The 21,597-nt window shown below is 45.9% G+C and overlaps 1 protein-coding gene across 1 annotated transcript in view; it reads left to right on the forward strand.

Annotated features, from left to right (window-relative positions):
- RNF19B (ring finger protein 19B) overlaps positions 1 to 21,597 on the forward strand; it is a 94,402-nt gene that overhangs the window by 21,232 nt on the left and 51,573 nt on the right. The window contains exons 3-5 of the mRNA XM_085648368.1: positions 5,167 to 5,311; positions 6,402 to 6,564; positions 7,170 to 7,284. Of these exons, the coding sequence (XP_085504494.1) occupies positions 5,167 to 5,311; positions 6,402 to 6,564; positions 7,170 to 7,284 (423 nt within the window). The remainder of the gene's footprint in view (positions 1 to 5,166; positions 5,312 to 6,401; positions 6,565 to 7,169; positions 7,285 to 21,597) is intronic.

A 21,597-nucleotide genomic window follows, 5' to 3' on the forward strand; every position in this document is an offset into this window, starting at 1 on the left:
TTCTAGATGACTATGGTCACTGAAGAATCTGTTATTTCAGGCATGTTGCTGTCTGTTCCACAGGAGTCAAACCAACATGTAAGAAAGTGTACCCTGCGAAAGCTGTGTAAATCACTAAGATGGTAGGCCAATGGAACCCATGGTCTTTCTTGGCGGGAGCTGCCCAAAGGCAATGGTTCGTTTTTCTACTGTGAGACTACCAACTAACTGCTTCCTCACTTTGGTCGCAATACATGTTTTTTTTTTTTTAGGGGGAAAAACACCTGATGTGTCTCTCTCCACAAGGCACATACGTTTTGTGAGTAATTAGCAAAGGCGACCCCCCCCCCCCCCCCCCCCCCCCCACACAACAGGCACCTACTAGTGAGGCCTTCAGTCCACAAACCCATCTTGTGACTTCCTTGGACTTCCACGCTGTTTGCATTGTTAGCTGCTCCTCTCAGACGCCTTCCAGCAGATCCTGCCTTCTTTGAGCATTATTTGTTTCAAAGCCTAACTTTTGACATTCCATGTCTTGAAGTGGCATCAACCAGTTTTACCTTTTCTCACACCAGTGAAGCCAACTCTGCAGGCCCATCCCTAAAGTGGAATTCTTTTTTGCAACATGAAATTGCATAATTCTGCCTTGTAGTGGTTGGGTCCAGAAGTGTTATTGGTTTCCTAAACTCCTAGTTTGAGTGGGTGTAGCCATTGTATGACGTCGACCCACTATGCCCATGTGGGAGCCCGCCATCTAGGATTATTTTTTCCTGCCGTTGCATACAGGAAGAGGAGGGCGAGCTGCTTATAACACACTGGCATGAACTAACTAGACTGCCCAGCTAAATAGACATGCAAATCAATACTGTGAAAGACATAGGTCGCAAATCATTTGTACATGCATACCTGTGTGAATCAGTATGTGGAAGGGATACCCTAAACACGCCCATTCCAAATTCCGATTCACAAACCCAAATTGCGATTCGGCAATAGGTTACCAAATCTCAATTGGGGCTTTGTGAAAGCAAAAATGCATTTTCAAATGTACAAACTGGTCGATTTGCAGAATCGGCCTGTTTGTGACCACAAAAAGGCTTCGTATATGTGGTCCTTTGTTCTTATTGGCTAGCAATTCACTAACTGTAAGCAAGTTACAGCAGGCATAGTACTAGAATCATACATAAAGATGTATTGGTGATGAGAACACCCACATTTCTTACCTAGTGTCGTTTCACCTTTCCATGTGAATCAAGCCATCAGGTTGCTAGCCTTTTCTAGTTCTCGCCTAGCGCTGGAGCGCGCATGTGCTCCTCGCTCTGTGAGGCTGATTGTGATCGAGAATTTCTGCAGTGGACTTGTAGCCACGCCCATCATTTTGATTGGCTGGCGTCATCATTTATGTTAAATGCTGGCCTCCGATTGGCAATTGGGCTTCTTGGTTACCCCCACTGTCTCCTTTTTGGATGGCCCATCCGGACTTGATCGTGTACTCTCGAAGATTACACGGTGGGCTTTATCTGGTGGGTGAGCACGATTTTCTTTCACTGGGCTTTGGCAATGTCAGCCGCTTGTTGTTATTGTTACGTGCTAGTTAGCTGTGCTTTCAGTTTCATCGTGACCGTGCACCTTTGTTTACATGTGGCTAACCTTTCATCACCCGCATCCCATACAGAGGAATGCAAGCGTAAGTCACTGGAAACCCGGCGCACTGCATACCAAGCGCGGCTCCAAAGAGAAGCTAGGTCCTTGTATCCATAGCATGTAAGGTGAGGAGTTTTACAAGCAGGCAGAGGACCGAGACTAAATGAAAGGCTCTGTCACTTTCCAACAACCTTGTCCCGGGGTGAGTGCCTCCAGCTAGGTTTGTTTCAGCATCAGTGCAACGACAGGAATGAAACTCGCTCTTAAGCCGAAGCACGCCTGGATGATGCTCTTCACTCCTAGACATTCTGTCCCTTTTAAGCTCTCCATGTCCAGTGCACATTTTGTATCTCTGTGGCTACTGTGTGTTTGGACTTTCCTTTTGGCGTCTGTTTTTGGGACCATCTACATTGACGATTGACCAACGCCACAGTCGGGTTCTTATGTTTGTTGAAGTGTCGCCTGTTGAGAAACACTTCCATAGACAGCACTAGATATCAGGGCATGAACTGTAGGGTTCCACTTTGAGGGTGTATTATCACCAGTGGCCTCAATACCACCATCCAACACCGGCGCCACAGGATCAGTCAGAGGATTCCACCACTACTCTTGTGGTTGGTAGACACTCAGCTATCGGACTGGATAACTATAAACTTTAAGTATACCAGAAGAAATATCTCTGATCTTCAAATGTACTAAAAATGTACATGATGTGTAGTTCGAATGTTGAATTTACTTTCTGCCCTTGCAGTATATTTTCCTCTATCGCCAAGGCAGGGCGCAAATCCGCCATCCAGAAAATATGCCAGGCCCTTGTGTTTTGAACAAAATATTTCAATATTAAAATACTTAACCCTTACGTGTTCAGTATTCGCGTTTATGGTGTTTACATTTTGTTTATTGTGGTTCTGCATCATTTGGAATGCTTACTTAGAGTAAGTGCAGCCTTGCATTCCTCAGACGTAAATTGCTTTGGGAAGAATGATTTTTAAAATGGTTTCAATATCTAAACTACATTGTCATACGAATTGTTTTTCAAAATGCGACAGCAAAAAGATACGTTGTACGGAAGGACACACATCTGATCTCTTGCTTAGTGTGTCTGCATTATTTTTGCCCATTATCAATTTAGATATTTAGGGTCACATTTGCACATTCCGATCTAAACTGAACATCGCACATAATCCACAAGAGGGCTATGTGCACTTAGTTGCTACCTAGAGTACACATACGCTCAAAAAGAGACGAAGTCTAACAGTACGTGATAAATGCGTTTTCAAAAGAAGTTCAGTGAATTAACTTTTAAAGTAAATGGAATTCTCTGCGTAAGCACATACTTAAACTTTTCTAGAAAAGATAACTTGGCACAGTGTCCTCTAAATGTGTTTTCATTTTCAAGTACAATTGTAAAGTACTGTTCTTCCATTTTTAATATCTGTTTTTGAGTGTTTACCAGTAATGCATGTTACCCCAGATTAGGATTTCGGGAAAAAATGGATTTGACTCTTAAGAGCAGGTCTAGGAGAGTGACGAGACCCTGCGAATGTTGGCTTATGTAACTAGAGGTGTATCGGAGAGAGAGGCGACTAATGTAGACTCACTAGAAGTTGATTCGTTTTAATAGGACGGCATGGATAAAAAATATTCATTGCTCCACCTGCATTACCTTGGACCATTTTTGCGCTCCCGAACCATTAAAAGGGGCATTAACTTTGTGCAGCTCATTCCTGGCCCCACTCAAAGACACATCCACTACAGGCAACGCCCACCGAACGACGACAGAGGCAATCCCGGAAGCCTCTCGGACTTGTTATAGCTCAGTGATTCGAGTCCCTTTGGCACAACGAGCTCGGAAACAAAGCGTGTGCATACTCGCGCGTCTTAAAGAGAACTATGTAGCACAACATTTATAGAAAATGTTGATACTTTTTCTTCTATCTTAACCTAACCATTTTCCAGCTAGATTACCGGGCAATGTGAGCTTGTCCAGGGTGATCGGGGCACAGAAACATGTCGTTCCTTGATTTACCCCCCCATAGAAAGGATCCCTTGCAATGTATCTCCCCTGAAGGGCGAGAACAGGACCCAATAGAGGTCCACGATGGACATGAGACCCAGAGGATCTGGGGGACAGAAGCAGGATAAACAAGCATTTGCAGTGCAATAGGTCTTGCAGTTGCGAAATTGTGAGCTATTGGATTTTTTTGACAATGCCTTTTATTATTGCAGGTTTTTTAGACACAAATAAAAGGCATTGTCATTTACAATATCAGTAGGTCATGGTTTTGAAAATGCGAGACCTATTGCATTGCAAATACTTGTTTCCACTAGCCATCCTGTGTCCGGAGAGCTGTCCTGTATTACACACAAGTCACACAGGACATCAGAAAAACACAGCAATTCTTTGTGCAACTCTTAGTGCACACACTAGGTATCCCTGTAACAAAGAATACTGTGGTTGGATGGATTGTACTAACCATTCAAATGTGCTATTCACTTGCTAGCAAGCATTTGCTTACCAAACCAAAGGCCAACTTAACCAGAAAGAAAGCAGTTACTAGAAGTTTATGGCCAGTGTTTTAGCCTGGAAATTATGCAGAGCTGCCACATGGTCCCTATAACATACCTTCACAAGACATCATTGCAGAGACGTACAGTAACACAGGTTGCATTGAGGCAAGCAGTACTTGGAGATTTTTGCTTCCACTCACTTTTCAATAAACCTCTGTGTAATACCGTTACGCATTCTGTGCAAAGCATCTGAATATAGCAAAGACTTCATACTGCAAAAGAAACCACTTACTTAGAATTATGGTTCTGCTCCTCGAAATTCTACAAGTCGCATGCGATCCTTCCACCTCCCCATTAAAGGCGGCTCGTGCAGAGGAGGTGAATAATGTAAGATGGTGATCAGTCGCATGTTCAATTCTGGTCGATGTCGTACAAGGACTCAACTTAAGTCGACACCCATTCGTAGACTAAGAACAGTTTAGGAAACCAAGAACACATACGGACCCAACCACTAGAAGGCGAAATTGTGCAAAGCATGTTACTCTAAAAGTTTTCATGCTGCAAAACCATAATTACAGATATGTAACTGATTTTGTTCTTTCCAAGCTAGTCTGAACTTATCATAATGCAGCCACGTTCATCTCACAGTTTGAGCACTGGGCACCCATGACATATCGGAAGCAGACATAAGGAAGTAACCCAGGCTAGAGAATAACCTATGATGAGGGATATTGACGATCGGATTGTACACATCCTCTTGAATCTCATCTTCACTGTCATCACTTTATTTATTTTTTGTAATCTATTTTTGGGAAAAGTTTTATTCTGATTTTACAGAAGCAGTGTGGTTAGTTTTGGTTTTCATATTTGAAATTCTGTGACAGTGGTTGCACCTTTTTAGCACTAGTGTAGTTGCATTGTGGTATCATGGGCAACTTCTACCGCATGACTTGCCCCAGTGTAGACTTGTTTAATTAATGTTCTGAGGTGCTGTCTTCTCTCTACCGCTTGTTGAGCTGTTTTTTTTTCATGCAGGTGATGACATCAAGCCGTGCCCCCGATGCAGTGCTTACATTATTAAGATGAATGATGGCAGTTGCAATCACATGACCTGTGCCGTGTGTGGCTGTGAGTTTTGCTGGCTGTGTATGAAGGAGATTTCGGATCTGCATTACCTCAGGTGATTGGCTAGATGGTGTTGAAAGATTAAACTCTACACTATGGTTGATACTAGCATGTGCATCCATTTGTCTTTGTCATGAGGGGCAGGGATGGTCTTATATTGGGTGAAGTGCTAGTAGATGTTTGTTCTTTTGAGATAGTGTTGAAGGGTTCGTACCCTAGCAGGTGGGTGAGCAGTGTGTAAGGGTAATTATATCTCATGAACTCTGTCCCACCAAAGAATAGAATATTCTGTTATTTGGTCATAGAAAATCTTGTTTTTGTCTTTAACAAAACGTTTTTGCAAAATTTGCTCTTCCGTGTATATTGTTGACTTTCGACTTGACGTGTGTAAGTTCCCTAATTTAATACGCTTGTTCCAGATTGGTGGTTTTATTTATTTATTTTTTTGGAAAGATTTTTATTTTCTTTACAGCAGTACAAAATAGCATTTGTGTATACAATTTTCTCTCAGCATAGAACAATACATCACACGATGTCACAATCAGCCCCTTGAAATCGCCTCTCTGCAACTTTACATCTCTGGTATCACCGCCCCATACGTCCTCCCCGTGGTCTCTCCTGTCAGTCTGTGTCTGAGGTTTCATCTTCCTGCTCTGGTGGTGGATCGCATATGCCTCCTGAATTTATTCCATGCCCCCCATACTTTACCCCATTTAAGAGGGCACCCCGCCTGATGAACACCGATCGTTCAGCTAGCATGGCCGCGGCCATGTCCCTTCCCCATGCGACCAGCGATGGAGACTCCCCCGCCTCCCCATTTTTGGGCTATGTTTCGTTTAGCTATCATTATACCCAGCGTAGCCCAACTCTGAGCCTGACGAGTGAGGTCATTGGGTTCCCATACATTCAGCAGACAGCGTCTAGGTTCTGGCCCTAATTACACTCCCTTCGACTGTGACAATGTCCTCATCACCCGCTTCCAGTATTCTTTGATTATGGGGCATTCCCATATTGTGTGAATAAAATTACCTTCCCCCTGCAGCCGCGTAGACAAAACGGATGTGTTGCTCTAGATTGGTGGTGTTTTAATACATAATTGGTTGCTGTACTTATGTTTTGCTCTTTGCTGTCTTGTCTCACTACAGTCCATCCGGTTGCACTTTTTGGGGCAAGAAGCCGTGGAGCCGTAAGAAGAAAATCCTCTGGCAACTGGGAACACTAATTGGTGCCCCAGTGGGCATCTCTCTTATAGCTGGCATTGCTATTCCAGCCATGGTAATTGGGATTCCAGTCTACGTGGGCAGGAAGGTGAGTTGCTGGGGATTTATAGAAGTGGAGCAGTGGAATGAAAGATGGTGTAGATTTGCACTTACGTGATATCCAGGGAAATCGGATATCACATGTTTGGTTTGTTGCTATGGTAAGGACGTCCTTTAGGTTCATGCTCCCTTTCTGAAAACGGCATTTCCATTTAGGCCTGATATTAGAGAAGTGACAATGTGATCAGCAGCTTGTTAAAGCGATGGATGTCTAAAGACGGGGGAGGCAGTGGGATGATTTACTTCATTAAAAATGTTTTGACAGTGGAAAGAATTAGATCAATTAAAAACTCGAAACAAAAAATGAGGATAGGTATAAAGAAGGGTGCTGGGGTTGGGCAAGTGTAAAAGCATTAAGAACGGTTCTGTTGGAGTTCTTGTTGAGGTAAAGCCGGCAAGGTGTGGGGGGTAGGGTGAAGTTGCTCATCTAAGGCTTATAAAGAAATGCTCAATAGATGTGGTCACTTTTTGTCCATCCAATGTACACATTCTTTCTGTAGAATGATTTTGGTGACTTATTTTTCCACTGGTCTTTCCTCTCTCCCACCTCCTTTAAAACATTTTTTTTTTTTTATTATTATTTATAATGTTTAGATTCATGGTCGTTATGAAGGAAAGAAAATCTCGAAGCACAAGAGAAACCTTGCTATCACTGGAGGAGTGACCCTCTCTGTCATTGCATCCCCCGTCATAGCTGCTGTCAGTGTGGGTAAGCGCATTTTCTAATATTTGAATTAGAGGGATTTGGGGCATGAGTGCATCCTTTTCTTCAATTTGGGCCCAAGCTTCACCTAGAACATGTCTCTGCTATATACAGCTGAAAATCATTACAAAACAGTACACTGCTATACTTTTTTGGGGTAATCTGCGATTCACCCTGCCTGAAATCCAGCTCTATAGTGCGTACCTGGCACATTGGGGCAAATCAAGCTCTACTGGTATCCCAGACCTTTTTATCGAATAATGGCCACCATCTTGTATCGGGTGAGTTGTTTTGTATACCACTTAATGTTGTTTTTTTAGCAATGCTATTTTTTTTTTTTATCTGTGGGGACCCACTGTGACCCATTATTGGCACCAGAGGAGGATACGGAGAGGCTTCTTTTTAGCACCTAGAGCCTCACTGACCAGCTGTTGCACATTGAGGCTCCCTCTACTTTGGGGGAATTTCATGTTCGGTGTGTATCAGTAGCTGTGATGTTGAGTTACTGTTGTCTTCCGACTCATCACTTGATCTCGACGATCGGAGAATAGCATGTAGGGGGCTCCCTGTGCGCGGTAATGGACAAGACACCGTTCAAGTTTTGCAAGAACTGTCACCACAAGTACGCACAGAAGGATCAGCTAACAGTCTGCAACCTGTGTCTGCCGCTGGATCATCAGAACGATGACTGTAATGCCTGCTCCGTTGTCACCCCGAAGACGTTGAGGGTGAGAGAGAGGCAACTACAACATGCAAGGCCAAGGACCACCGCCTTCGCTGCGAGACCTGGGCCTCTCCAGTGAGGAGGAAGATAACGTCATCGAAGGGCCAGAGGGCGACGAGGACAGATGTTTTGGTCGTGGAGGTCGAGAAGAAGACTTCAAAGCAGGTAAGAGTCGTCGACCTCGAAACTCAGACTCCAGACCTCCAAAGGGAGCCTCGGCATCGAAGCATTTGACGACCGTAGCTGCATCCAAACAAAAACGCACCGTAGAATCCTTTGATAATGATTCCAGAATGGCAACGGTCCTCAAAGACACACTATAAGACTTCAAGTAGGACCCTCCCCATAATTTCTGTCGGGGGACTGTCCCAATGATAAACCGTAAACTCCTCCTAAGTAGTAATTCCTCACTACCGATTTGGGGGGGGGGGGGGGAGGAGGGGGTCACCCAAAGCAATTGCTTTTTAGGAGCAGGTGCCCTCACCCACCATTAGGTGGCATGCTTCTTCATCGGGCGTGCTCCTTTTTTTCGGGCCGGTGCTGCAAAGCCCCACTGGCCCCACAAGATGGCTCTTTGCCGGAGGTCTTTTGTAGGGAAGTGCCGAAAGTGTCATGGGTGCGAAGAGTTATCCTGGTTTGTGTTTGGTGAATGACTGGGAAGGATGTGAGCTAAAATTGGCTATAGGTTCTTGTGCTGTAATTTTACTCTTAAGTGGAGGGACCTATGTCAAGCTTAACAAGCATTGGCATAGCCAATATGTCTCGCCTTTGGGACCTTATGTGAAGTTATAGAGCACAACATCCTTGGTGCAACAACATCAACTGTTTCATGGCTAAAGACTTATAAGGTCCCAAAGGCGAGACCTGTTGGCTATGCCAATGCTTGTTTGATATGAGTTCTTCCCTTGCCCAGAAAACGAAAGTCTTCTTAAAAAAAAAAAAAAGTACCAGGTCTCTTTTTTGTCACACTAGTTGAACATCCTTCTTCAGGATCTGTCTCAGCCCAGAGCTCACATCTGTCGTCACTGATTCCTGGCTTAGACTATTTTGTTCCATATTTCTCTCCTTATGTAGGGAGTTAAATTTACGTGGAAAGGTATAGACTTTTCCTAGTTCATAATCACGTTTGTTATTCAGATATTTTGTCTTCATTTTCTTGCTCATTTCCTCGCTCATTTCCTCTTCATTCATTAATGCAACTATCACCTCATTCTCAAGCTTTTAGATTGCATCATATCACTGTTTGCTAAGTTCATTCCTTAACTTTGTAATTTGATACTGATAGTTTTTTATCACATATAACACCTTTCATGAGGATACGCAACATCTGGGCTGAAGCTGTGGTTTCATTCTCTTCCCATTCCTCCTGCATAGCGGGATTAGAGATCTCATAGCTCAACATGAGAACAATTTGAAGTCTCCTTTATATGTGATCAATGTGCAAATATTTTTGCAGTGATGTAGACTCAAACTACTTTGTCATTTCAGCTTTGGATAATTTCTCTAATTTCCTTATCTGAGTTTCGAAACGATCCATAGGTTCAATTCCCTAGTGCAGTGAAGGTTGGCTGCAGGGCCTGTTGTCAACCCATTTTCCATCCAACCCTTAGTGTCCACAGCCTTTTTCCCATGAACAATTTGGGTTGGCCAAAGGGTCTGACCTGTGGCCAAGCCCTGCACCCATCCTATGTTACAGACAACCCTAGAGCAGAGGGCATACTGATAATTTTTTTTAAATTTGGAGTCCTGGTTACATCTTGTTGAATTTATAGATTATTTTGATCACTAAGCAAGATGTGCACACAGACAAACTTTCTTATGGATGCAATGAAACTACTGGTACTTTTTCCAAAGTTTCCATAATGCAATGTCTTTTTGTAAATGGCTTTTAGTTTGCCACTTACAACGAAAACCTTATCTTCTAACTCCTTATCAGAACACACTTTTTCAAGGGTACACCCTAATTCTGCTAATGCAGCCCAGCCCGTAACAGGCTCTTTTAGGTTTTGCTTGTCATACATCCTTCGGCTGATGTGAAATGATGGAAATCCGGACCCATTGTGTGATGCCTAAACCATATCTGCAAACATATTAAACAGCATTTAAAAGCTTTACAGGTAATGCTGTCTCTACTCCTGATTACCATAAACAATATGTAAGCACAGGTATTTAAACAGGGCACTCTTTTACTTTTGGCACATTCTTACCATCACAAATGCAACATGAACTGACGTGCAAATATATCTAACGTCCTATTGACTGCACTTAAGCCTTCCTAATATGGCCCTTTCATATTTAATTCCAAGAGCGAGTTGCCAAAATGTTTATTGTAATGCCCTCCTGCTCACTTTCAGGTGCCATAAGTAGCAGATGTACAGGATGTAACTTTAAAGAAGCCTGCAATCTACTGAATCTGCACTGTGGCACAAGGAACGTTGTCTTTATTTAATTATTTACTTTAAAGTCTAGTGGTTATTTCTGTTTCTCTTTAACAATCGAGGTAGCACTCTGATGGTACCACTTTCTCGTGAAAACACTAAAAGGAGCTGCAACTCGGGCGTCTCACAATATATTTATTAGTTTACAGAATTCTATAAAGTAACAAGTACAGTGCGTTATTGAAAACATTCTTATACACCCTGTATAGTAACATTGTGGTAAATGTCCTACTACGTAAATACCACAAACAAATAAGTCCATGATCATTGCATTAAAACGGGGCTGGCAACAAGCAGCAGGGAAATGCTGCGATTTAAAAAAAAAAAAAAAAAACCACTTCTGGTAATCGTCTCTACTCACCTCAGCAATAGCACATCTAATAACGGTAGCACTTGTGGATAATTTCTTTACACTCTTTGCTTGCAGCATATTTAATCAATTGTAGTGTGAGCTACAACCCCAGAATGCTATTAATAGCATGTTTTCAATATCAACCACTACACGAGTACATTTATGTATCAACGTGTGTGTGTCTGTGGCAGGGGGGGGGGGGGGGGGGGTTGGTTGGTTGTCTGTGTGTGTGTGTATACACACGTGTGTTTGTGTATTCTCTGAATCCATAAGAATGTCTGCATGTGTGTTTTCAGTCGGTACTTCCAAAGACCACAACACACCACCATGAGAACAAACACGCACTTCAAACAAGAGAGGGTCTTTGACTTCGCCAATGCTTATTTTTCTATTTTTTTTTTTAAGTTCCTGCGCCACTTTGTCTTTGTTTTTTTTAATCCCAATTAAACTTCTCGGGTGATGGGTTTCTAAAGTGCCCCTCACTGTTTTTCTTTGTTATTATTGGCGTGGTCTTCGCCTCTCCCGTCGGATTTTGACCCTAAATTAATCTGTGTTTTTCGTGACGTAGCACGATTGGTTCGAGGCATGTGGGCTGCTGAATTCATATCTGTGCAGAGATCGCCGCCTAGTGTTGGGTCCGGATGTTTGCACGTTGTTGTCCTGGAAGAGTCTTCGAAGTATCACGAGATAGGTGACTCCTCCCCTGGACCACAGTGCGCATGGGCATCCTCTCCATCCTTAGATTGTTTTTTTCCGCCATTGGGTTCGGATGTGCTTATCTTAGCTCAAGTTAGGAAAATTCAGACTAAGGCCAAAAGGCCTTTAGTTATCGTCGGTACTGTTCCCGTTCGGTATCTACTAATTTCTTTAGTGCTTTAGAACCTTTTTCCAGCTTTTCGGATCCGTTTGGTCCCAACATCGAACTTCCATCGACGATGGAATCGAGGACTCCATTCAAACGGTGTCCTTTATGCCACGCAAAATACCCTCACATTGACGTCCACCCGGTATGCAACAAATGTCTCACACCGGATCACGATGAGTCGAAATGTATGGCCTGTACCCGATTCCGATCGAAGAAGACTCTCCGGAATCGACGGGCGGCGAGATTAGAAGCGCAGTAATCGGCGCCTGCCCCGGCCAACATCTTCAGCACCAAAGACGAGGACGCCGAGAGCGTGGAAGAAGTAGTCTCCAGCCCCGCTTCCGAACACGACTCCCGATCGGAAGACGACGATGGGGTGCTTTTTCAAAGGGAAGAAGTCATCGACGAGGTAGGAGACTACGATGAGGCCTTTGGGGCCGAAGAAGATAGCTCTAGCTAGGAGCTGGGCCCACCCGTCGATACGGAGGCTGACAAAATGCGTCATCATAAGGCTCAGGTCGAGGGATCGCCTCCGGGCCTTACCCGAGATCAATCTCAAAGTTCTTCGGCCCCGCCTTCAGGCCCGGCCTTGAACATTCCGCACGAGCCATTATTACCGAAAACGACTGGATTCCCTTCAACGAAACCGAAACCAATCGTCGCTCCAGTTCCACCGAAACCAAAAGTGAAACTGGCTGTAATCGGCTCGAAGGCCTCGAAGCCCTCCACTCCTTCGACGCCAGCAAAGGCCATCGGCCCCGAACGCAGTAAAAGGGATTTCGGCGCCGAGCTCACTGCAGCGGATATCGGTGCCGACCCGAAGAAAAAGGCCCTCGGTCCCCACAAAGCGCCTCGGCCTCTGGCACCGAAGCCGTCGGCCACGACCACCAACGTCAAAATGGCCGCGCCATCTGCGTCGACGTCGAAGACAGCGACGCCCGCCAAGTCGTCGACACCTCTCTTCGGATCGATGACCCCATGGCTCCAAAGCAGTCGACGCCTACCTCCAAGGTGCCGACCGGTTCCAAAGAGCCTTCGGCGTTCTCCGTGCAACAGGTCGCGGCATCGTTGCAACGCATCAGGGAACGGGCAGCCCTCCGATCCACGTCGGGCCCCGACACGCACAAGGCTCCAAAAACACCCTCGGCGCCGACCAACATCACGTTTGGCTTGCCGACGTCCACGGCGCCGAAGATGTTCGAGATCCGGACACGTGTCCGACAGACACAGTCCCCGTCTCCTGGACACACAGATTTTGAGCCTTCACAGCCACAATTCATCGACGCAAACACTGTTAGACTGATGCTCCGCAAGCGGAAAATCACGCCAGAGAGGGGATTGGACTCCTACAGAATCCCTCTCAAGCACAAATTGCCAGCAGGGTCGGAGCCAGTGCTTCATGAACGCTTACAACCCTCCCATCAGGACCCCCAGTCCTTTTCTCCTACGCCTTCAGAGACCGACGCAGTACAGGACTATATGGGGGATGATACCACCCACCCTGGGGATGTCGATCCCGATGAGCATCTGCAATACCCAGATCTGGCATGGGATGACCCTACAGACCAGGGTACCGCACCAGATACCCATGACATGCAGCTTTACAGCACAAAGACCTCTCCCACAGAGGACACTGATGCCTTCAATGCCCTCATAGAACGGGCTGCTGCCAATCATGGAGTACAACTCCATTCTGACACTGTCGAAGAAGACTTCTTGGTGGACACTTTCGCCTCTTCCGAAAGAACCGTAAAAACTCTGCCCATGTTGAAAGGAGTTCTCAAACCTGCAAAAGACATTTTTAAGGAAACAACCAGGGCACGGGTGCTAAACCCCAGGATTGAAAAACAATACAAGCCTGCACCCGGAGACCCTATGTACATTAGGGGTCAGTTACCTTTGGACTCCATGGTAGTTGCTAACGCTCGCAAACGAGCCCATTCGCAGACAACAGGTGATGCTCCTCCCCCAGACAAGGAGTCCAAAGTGCTGGAGACATCAGGCAAAAGCATTGCAGCGCAAGCAGCAAACATCTGGCGCATTGCCAACACACAGGCACTCCTGGCCCGTTATGATCGTTCCCACTACGACACACTAGAATCACTACTCCAACATTTGCCAGATGAATATAAAGAGGCAGCGGAGGTCCTCATCAGAGAGGGACAACTCCTTACCAATGCATCCATCAAGTGCGCCCTGGATGCTGCCGACACAGCGGCGAGGGCGATCAACACAAGCGTCATGTTGAGACGACACGCATGGTTGAGAATCTCAGGCTTCAAGCCGGAGATTCAGAACAACATCTTAAATCAACCAGTCAACCCCAACTACTTATTCGGCCCTGAAACACTACCCTCGAAAAAATAAAGAGACACTGACACTGCCAAATCAATGGGGGCTCTGCAGACGCAGCAGTTTCGCAGTGGCTCCTTTCGTCGCCCCGGGAATAGAGGAGCAGCTAGAGGTCAGGGGTCACAGCAGCAATACACTAAAGGGAACACACAGAGTACCTACGATAAAACCAACAGAGGTGGATATCGTGGCTCCAGCACCAAGGGCAGAGGACGTGGTTACGGTAACACCAGGTCCTCACCCAAAAACAAACAGTGACGCCCTCTCGCTTCCCCCCCCCCCCCCCCCCCCCCCCCCCCCCCCGACCTCAGAACACCTGTCGGGGGGAGACTCCAGCGGTTCCTGTCCACGTGGAAAACCATCACCACAGACAGGTGGGTCAGGGACATTATCCAACACGGTTACTGTCTCGAATTAACATCCACTCCACCCAACATACCGCCAAAGCACCGTCCTATGTCCGTAGAGCACTTGGCATTATTGCAGCAGGAAGTGCTAAGTATGCTGCAAAAAGGTGCAATAGAGGTCTTGCCCATCGACCAGCAGGGGACAGGGGTGTACTCTGTACTTCTTAATCCCAAAAAAGGACGGGTCGCTCAGACCTATACTAGACCTGCGACCCCCCCCCCCCCCCCCTCAACCACTACATTCTCTCCGAGCATTTCCATATGCTCACCCTACAGCAGGTTCTCCCGCTGCTCAGTCAGGGAGACTTCCTAGCCACACTAGACCTAAAAGATGCGTATTTCCACATACCCATACACCCATCACACAGGAAATATCTCAGGTTCACTATTCAGGACCATCACTATCAATTCAAAGTTCTTCCCTTCGGAGTAACAACAGCACCAAGGGTTTTCACCAAGTGCCTAGCTACGGTGGCTGCACATCTACGGAGACAACACATTCACGTCTACCCTTACCTGGACGACTGGCTTGTTCAGGCAAAGTCAGCCCAGTAATGTGCCAGCCACATGTCCCTCACCATTCACCTTCTTCACAGTCTGGGATTCTCACTAAATTACCCCAAATCACATCTCCAACCCGCACACGTACGACAGTACCTGGACGCGACCATAAACACTCTAGCAGCCACAGCTCAGCCAAATTTAGTGTGGATCAACAGCATGCAATTGCTGATCTCAAAGTTCAAACCTCAACACTCCCTTCCTGCGCGAGTGTTCATGCAGTTGATAGGTATGATGGCATCCTGCATTTTCATAGTCCTGCACGCAAGACTACACATGCGCCCGCTTCAGGAGTGCTTGCACGTCAATGGAATCTGGCTCACGGGCAACTAAAAGACCTAGTGTTGGTGAGCGGTCGGGCATACAACTCTCTGCATTGGTGGAATCCACAAAACCTTTGCAAGGGCCGACCGTTCCACGAGCCTGTTCCACAAATAATACTGACAGCGGACGCCTCTCTCCAGGGTTGGGCAGCTCACGTACTCACTTACACAGTGCAGGGACTATGGACGACACAACAAAAGAAGATGCACATCAACGTTCTGGAACTGATGGCAATCTTCCTAGCCATGAAGGCATTCAAAGTACACTTGTGCAACAAAGTCGTGTTGATCCGGACGGACAACATGACTGCCATGTACTACATACAGAAGCAGGGAGGAACACTCTCCACAGTTGTCTCATCTGGCTCAGAGCATGTGGAAGTGGGCCATTCAGAGGAACATATTCCTCATGGCGGAACACCTCCCCGGCAAGGACAACCAGATGGCGGATCTGCTCAGCAGACACAGACACCAGATGCACGAGTGGGAGCTACTTCCGTCAGTCCTCTAACCATACTTCCAACAGTGGGGTCATCCAGAGATAGACCTATTCGCCACAAACTAAAACGCAAAATGCCAAAGCTTTGCCGCCAGGTTCCCACATCCACAGTCACAGGGCAATGCGATATGGATGAACTGGTCCGGTAGATTTGCGTACGCTTTTCCCCCAGCGCCATTGATACCGCTAGTGGCACGCAAACTGCGACAACACTCACTGACACTCATCCTAGTTGCTCCCACATGGGCGCGCCAACCATGGTACACCACCTTTCTAGAACTTTCCGTGGTGCCGCATCAAAGGCTGCGGATCAAACCCACACTTTTAACGCAGAACCATGGCGAGATTCAGCACCCAGATCCGCAACAGCTGAACCCGGCAATCTGGCTCCTGAAGTCTTAGAGTTTGGCTACCTAAACCTGCCACCTGACTGTATGGATATCATCAAGGAGGCCAGGAGACCCACTACCAGAGCCTGCTATGCGGCTAAATGGAAGAGGTTTGTCATTTACTGCAACAACAATAACATTCACCCGCTAGACGCATCCATTCAAAACCTCATCTGTTACCTCTTACACTTATACCGATGCAATCTGGCATACAATTCAATACGTATCCATTTAACCGCGATAGCAGCCTATCTTCAAAACGGGCAGCACCTCTCTTTATTCAGAGTGCCTGCCATCAAAGCCTTCCTGGAGGGACTCAAACGAGTAATTCCCCCAAGACACCCACCAGCACCGGTGTGGAACCTCAATTTGGTCCTCACCAGACCAATGGGTCCACCTTTCGAACCTCTCCATTCATGTGAGATTCAATTCCTCACCTGGAAAGTAGCTTTTCTAGTGGCAATCACTTCCTTAAGAAGAGTTAGTGAACTCCAGGCACTAACCATTCAAGAGCCATTCATACAGGTTCACGCAAACAGGGTTGTACTACGTACCAACCCCAAATTCATGCCCAAAGTGAAATCGCAGTTCCACATAAATCAAACTATTGAACTGCCTGTTTTCTTTCAAAATCCACAAAATGTCGCAGAGAGAATGCTCCATACACTAGATGTAAAGAGGGCCCTCATGTACTATATAGACAGAACTAAGGACTTTAGGAAGACAAAACAACTTTTCGTTGCCTTTTCTCCACAACACAAAGGCAACGCCATCTCCAAAGCAGGTATAGCCAGATGGATCGTTAAATGTTTTCAAATTTGCTATCTCAAAGCTAAACGCACATTAACGATTCCCCCACGAGCCCACTCAACACGAAAGTTAGGGGCGTCCATGGCTTTCCTGGGAAACATTCCTTTACAGGAAATATGTAGAGCAGCCACATGGTCCACTATACATACATTTACCAAACACTACTGTGTAGATGTACACTCAAAACAGCAGGCAGCTGTAGGACAGGCTGTTCTCAAAACTCTTTTTCAGACTGCTGCAGCTGGCACGGGTAGCCGCCGCTACTAGGAGGTACTGCTATGTATTCTATGCACAGATATGAATTCAGCAGCCCACATGCCTCGAACTGAATATGCTACTTACCAGTATGCATCTGTTCTTGGCATGTAGGGCTGCTGACATTCATATCGCCCACCCTCCACCCCGGCGCCTGTAGCAGCTGCAGCTCTCAGAATTACTGTATAGCATGGTCATCACTTACTGTATCTACTCCATCACTGCCACAATGGCGAAAAACAATCTAAGGATGGAGAGGATGCCCATGCGCACTGTGGTCCAGGGGAGGAGTCACCTATCTCGTGATACTTCGAAGACTCTTCCAGGACAACAACGTGCAAACATCCGGACCCAACACTAGGCGGCGATCTATACACAGATATGAATGTCAGCAGCCCTACATGCCAAGAACAGATGCATACTGGTAAGTAGCATATTCATTTTCTGTTATCAAATGGAAAAACTTGAATCACAAACTTCGCATTATTCGTTCCTCTTTGCACCTGCTTTAATTTCCACTTCACCCTCCTCTATCACTCACAAGTTTCTCATCAGCCCTTTCTTTCCACCTACTATTTTCTCTGACTCTTTCCCAATCTCTTGTTCTGCCGTCTAGCCTCAGCTGAGTTTGTGGCACTCCCAAACACGCCCACTCTTTTCTCTTCCACACAACTCTCTCGGTGTGCTGCGCCCTTCTCTGCAGAGGGACCCCAAGAAGTCTTCTGAGTTCAGTCTCTGTGGGAGGAGGGTGGCCGTATCCTGGCCAGGGAGGCCGCCACAGTCTGATCAGACCCAGTGGTGTGAAACTTCGACGTGACAAAAACTGATGTAAGTGCTGGGACAGTTTGAAAAGAGTGCTGCGAGAGTCTAGCAGACTCAGTGTTGCGAGAGTCCAACAAGAGAAATCTGAGGAGTGCTGTGAGTCTGATCGGAGAGCTGTGAGAGTGCGCTCAGAAGGAGTCGGGTGGGTGAGTGCTCAGAAACTGATTAGATAGTCTGGTAAGAGTGCAGCAAGAACCTGCTCAGAGCGTGTCTGATGAGGGTGCTGCGAGAGTCTGATCAGAAAGAGCTGGTGACGGAGTGCTGAGGGAGTCTGATTAGAGAATACTAAAGAGTGCTGCAAGTGTCTGATTGGAGAGAGACTGACCAGAGAAAGTCATGATAATCTATTCATGCGAGAGTCTCATCAGATAATGCTGCCAGAGTCCCATCAAAGAGTGTGTGTAGAAAAAGTGCTTAGACAGTCTGATTAGAGACAATCTAATAAAGTGGTGAGAGGGCTCAAACAAAATGTCGCGACAAGCCGATCAGAGTCTAATGTGAGAGTTTAATCAGAGAGTGTCAAGTGAGGTTGCCTGTTTGAAGAGAGTTTGAAAATAAAGTGCTGCGACAGTCCGATTAGAGAGTGGCAGGCTTGGCCGCGCTCTTCTGACGTCACTATGACGACGAAATACCGTGAACATGATACAAAAAACAATGAGGAAATTTTTCCCGGATCTCAAACACCTGTAAACACATGGAATTACACAACCTGTCCCCGTTCACGCTGTTTCTCGTTAGTTTGCCCTATGGTGCGGTTTGTGACAGACTCCTTCCTCCAACATGCCCTTTGGGCTGCCCCGACTTGGTGTCAGGGGATGTTGGGCGGCAGATGACTCTGGCTGTTTCACGAATGGGTAGGTCAGGCCTGCCTGTCGCTCTTATTTTAGTCTTTTCCTCCAGTAGTTTTGACTTTGCCGTCGCATTTTATGACACGCGGTGTCCCACCTGGTCCTGTGAGTACATCTCACGCTTGGCACGAGACTAGGCGAGGAACAGCAGCACTTTCTGTGTGTGGTGTTTTTTTTTTTTTTGTTTTTTGTGTCTTTACTCCACCCTCTTTTGTCTTGGAATTACTATATTTGCGGCAGTTTAAAATGTGAATGTATTAACTCCTTGCGGCACGGTTATATTCTAGGTCATAGCAGTGACTATAACTGAACATGAATTGTAAGGGTTTTAGAAATGATACTCTATAAATTGTCCCAAAAACGATGAGCCATATTATCAAGAACGGCGATAACCTTATTGCCGCTTTAGCGGCAGAAAACTGCCGCTAAAGCGGCGATAAGGGGCTTGATAATATCCCCTTGAGAATTCCAATAGAACCCCAGGTTTGATGTACTTAACACCAGAACCTATTGCATATGTAATTCTACACACTGCATATGCATTCATTGTGACCTAGAATGTATTAACATCATTGAGTTTGGGGGGTAATAAGTAACATTTACTTGGGTCTTCGCCTTGTAATGAAAAAGTAAGTTGTGTTTTATTCGTATATTTCCAAAAATGTGATTTATGGCGCCATATTTATTTCACTGACATGAAATAAGCACTCTTATTGCTCATGCATACAAATGTCATGCATTTGTAGATATAGCTGAGAATAAACTACATTTGTATGCAGTTTTATATAGCACAAATTAGATCAGAATGTATTGGAGGTTGTTACTTGCACACCGGTTACATTACACACAGTCCGATTCGTGGTTTTTTTTAGGTAAAAGATTGGGTGATTTGCCCAGAATCACAGAATGTTGAGACCAACGCAGAGATTGGAACCTGGTTCCACAGCACCAAAGTGACAGTTCTGGCCTTATCACCCCGCGCGTTACCAACAACGAATGTGAGAGAATCAGGAAGCCACAATGCTATACAATCACAGCATCTTTAAAAATCATGCTGTTTACCATTGCAAAAAGTCGGTTCACCATCATTTTCACTCGCAGAAAGTTCCCTGTTGGTGCACGAGGGGAAGTTTGTGCACAACTCACTTGTGGAAAAAAGAAGACCATCATTTTACCTCTCAAGTGATGATGCACGCCTCTCACTCTCAGGACATGCAGACGGATCACCGCGCGTTAGTGGGGTACAGCCGCGGAATGCCTTCAATAAAATAAGCACTGAGACATCCCCACAAACCACGCTTTGTGCGTGATATAGATATATATATATATATATAATCGTTTTACAGTAAGACAGATGTACATTCCCCACACAAATAGTCATTGTATCAATTTAAAGCAAACACAGATAAATTCAGATAGTTTTAGGTTTCTTTTATTAAAATGTCATCCAATAACATTGGCCTGGCCAATAAAAAATATATCGATAGTTTATCAAGAATATATAAAAAAAAGACACTGGTTGTCTTCCCGGTCTAACAACAACAATATTTCAAGCAAATGCCCAGGAAACAAAACGGTAACAAGTGTGGCCGCGCATGCCAGGTGATGGCGAAAGTGAAAGCGCCATGTTTGCCCATCTGTTTCCAATTAACGCGACCGTGGCGCGATAATTGGAACCAGATGGTGCTGCTGCACTCTCCCGAGGAACCTAGGCCAGGGACCAGAGAAGGTGGGACATGCACCGCCATGGGCCAATTGTGTGCTGTCTTTCTTAGAAAGACTCATGCAAAGGCCAATAGGGAGATATTTAAAAAGTGTGTGTGGAATTTAAAAGCCCTAACTAACTGACTCTCAGATCAGCGCATGCGTGCTGGCTCAGGCGAGACCTAAAAAGCAGTAGGTGGTCCACTGACCTACCCATCCTTCACAAATCTGGAAATGTCCCATCCAGTCAATAGAAGGCACTCTGACTGCCTGAGCCTGCCATTGCTACAGATCCAAGCCTTTAAAGGGCCATGCTGCGCATCTGTGACACACTTCCTACGCCCTCTGGCATGCTGCTAGGACCCAAGGAACTACAGGGGGTTCTACCCAGATTAACATTGGTAAATCGGTCTTCAGCGCCATCTGTGCGCCTTGAACCTGCTTTGGGGTCTGCATTGGTGTTGGTGCGGACTCTGGTTCCTGCACCAAATCTGTGCTTGTCTCTTCAATGCCAGTACCATTGCTACTGGCGTTACAAAAGGACACGCAACCTGTGTCTGATTTCGAGCCACATCCCTCTCCAGTTCTACTGAGGTCGTACCCCACTCCTGACGCAGTACTATTGCCGCACAGTCATTACACCAACATTTTTGCTCGAAATCTGTGAATGCCAGGTGCCGGGAAAAGTTTTTTGCTTGGTGCAGCACTTGCCAGACATGTTGCATACCGTACTGTTTGATGTGGTGGGCACTGTCAGTGGTACTTGTCTGCCCATTCGTCATGTTTCCGTTTGACAGACCAGTCGTCCATGTTCAAATCGCGAGCTATGAGGAGATTCATTAAAACTTTCTGCAAAAACATTGTGTGAGGCCATGATGGGCCTTAAGTTTGGTTTTCGCTTTCCTAATGTGTACCCTTTTGAGCCAAAACACAGTTGTCCATTGCGTCTCTTGACCTTGAAAACAGTCTT

Source organism: Triturus cristatus, chromosome 3_2, assembly GCF_964204655.1.
Source record: "Triturus cristatus chromosome 3_2, aTriCri1.1, whole genome shotgun sequence".
Taxonomy (NCBI): domain Eukaryota; kingdom Metazoa; phylum Chordata; class Amphibia; order Caudata; family Salamandridae; genus Triturus; species Triturus cristatus.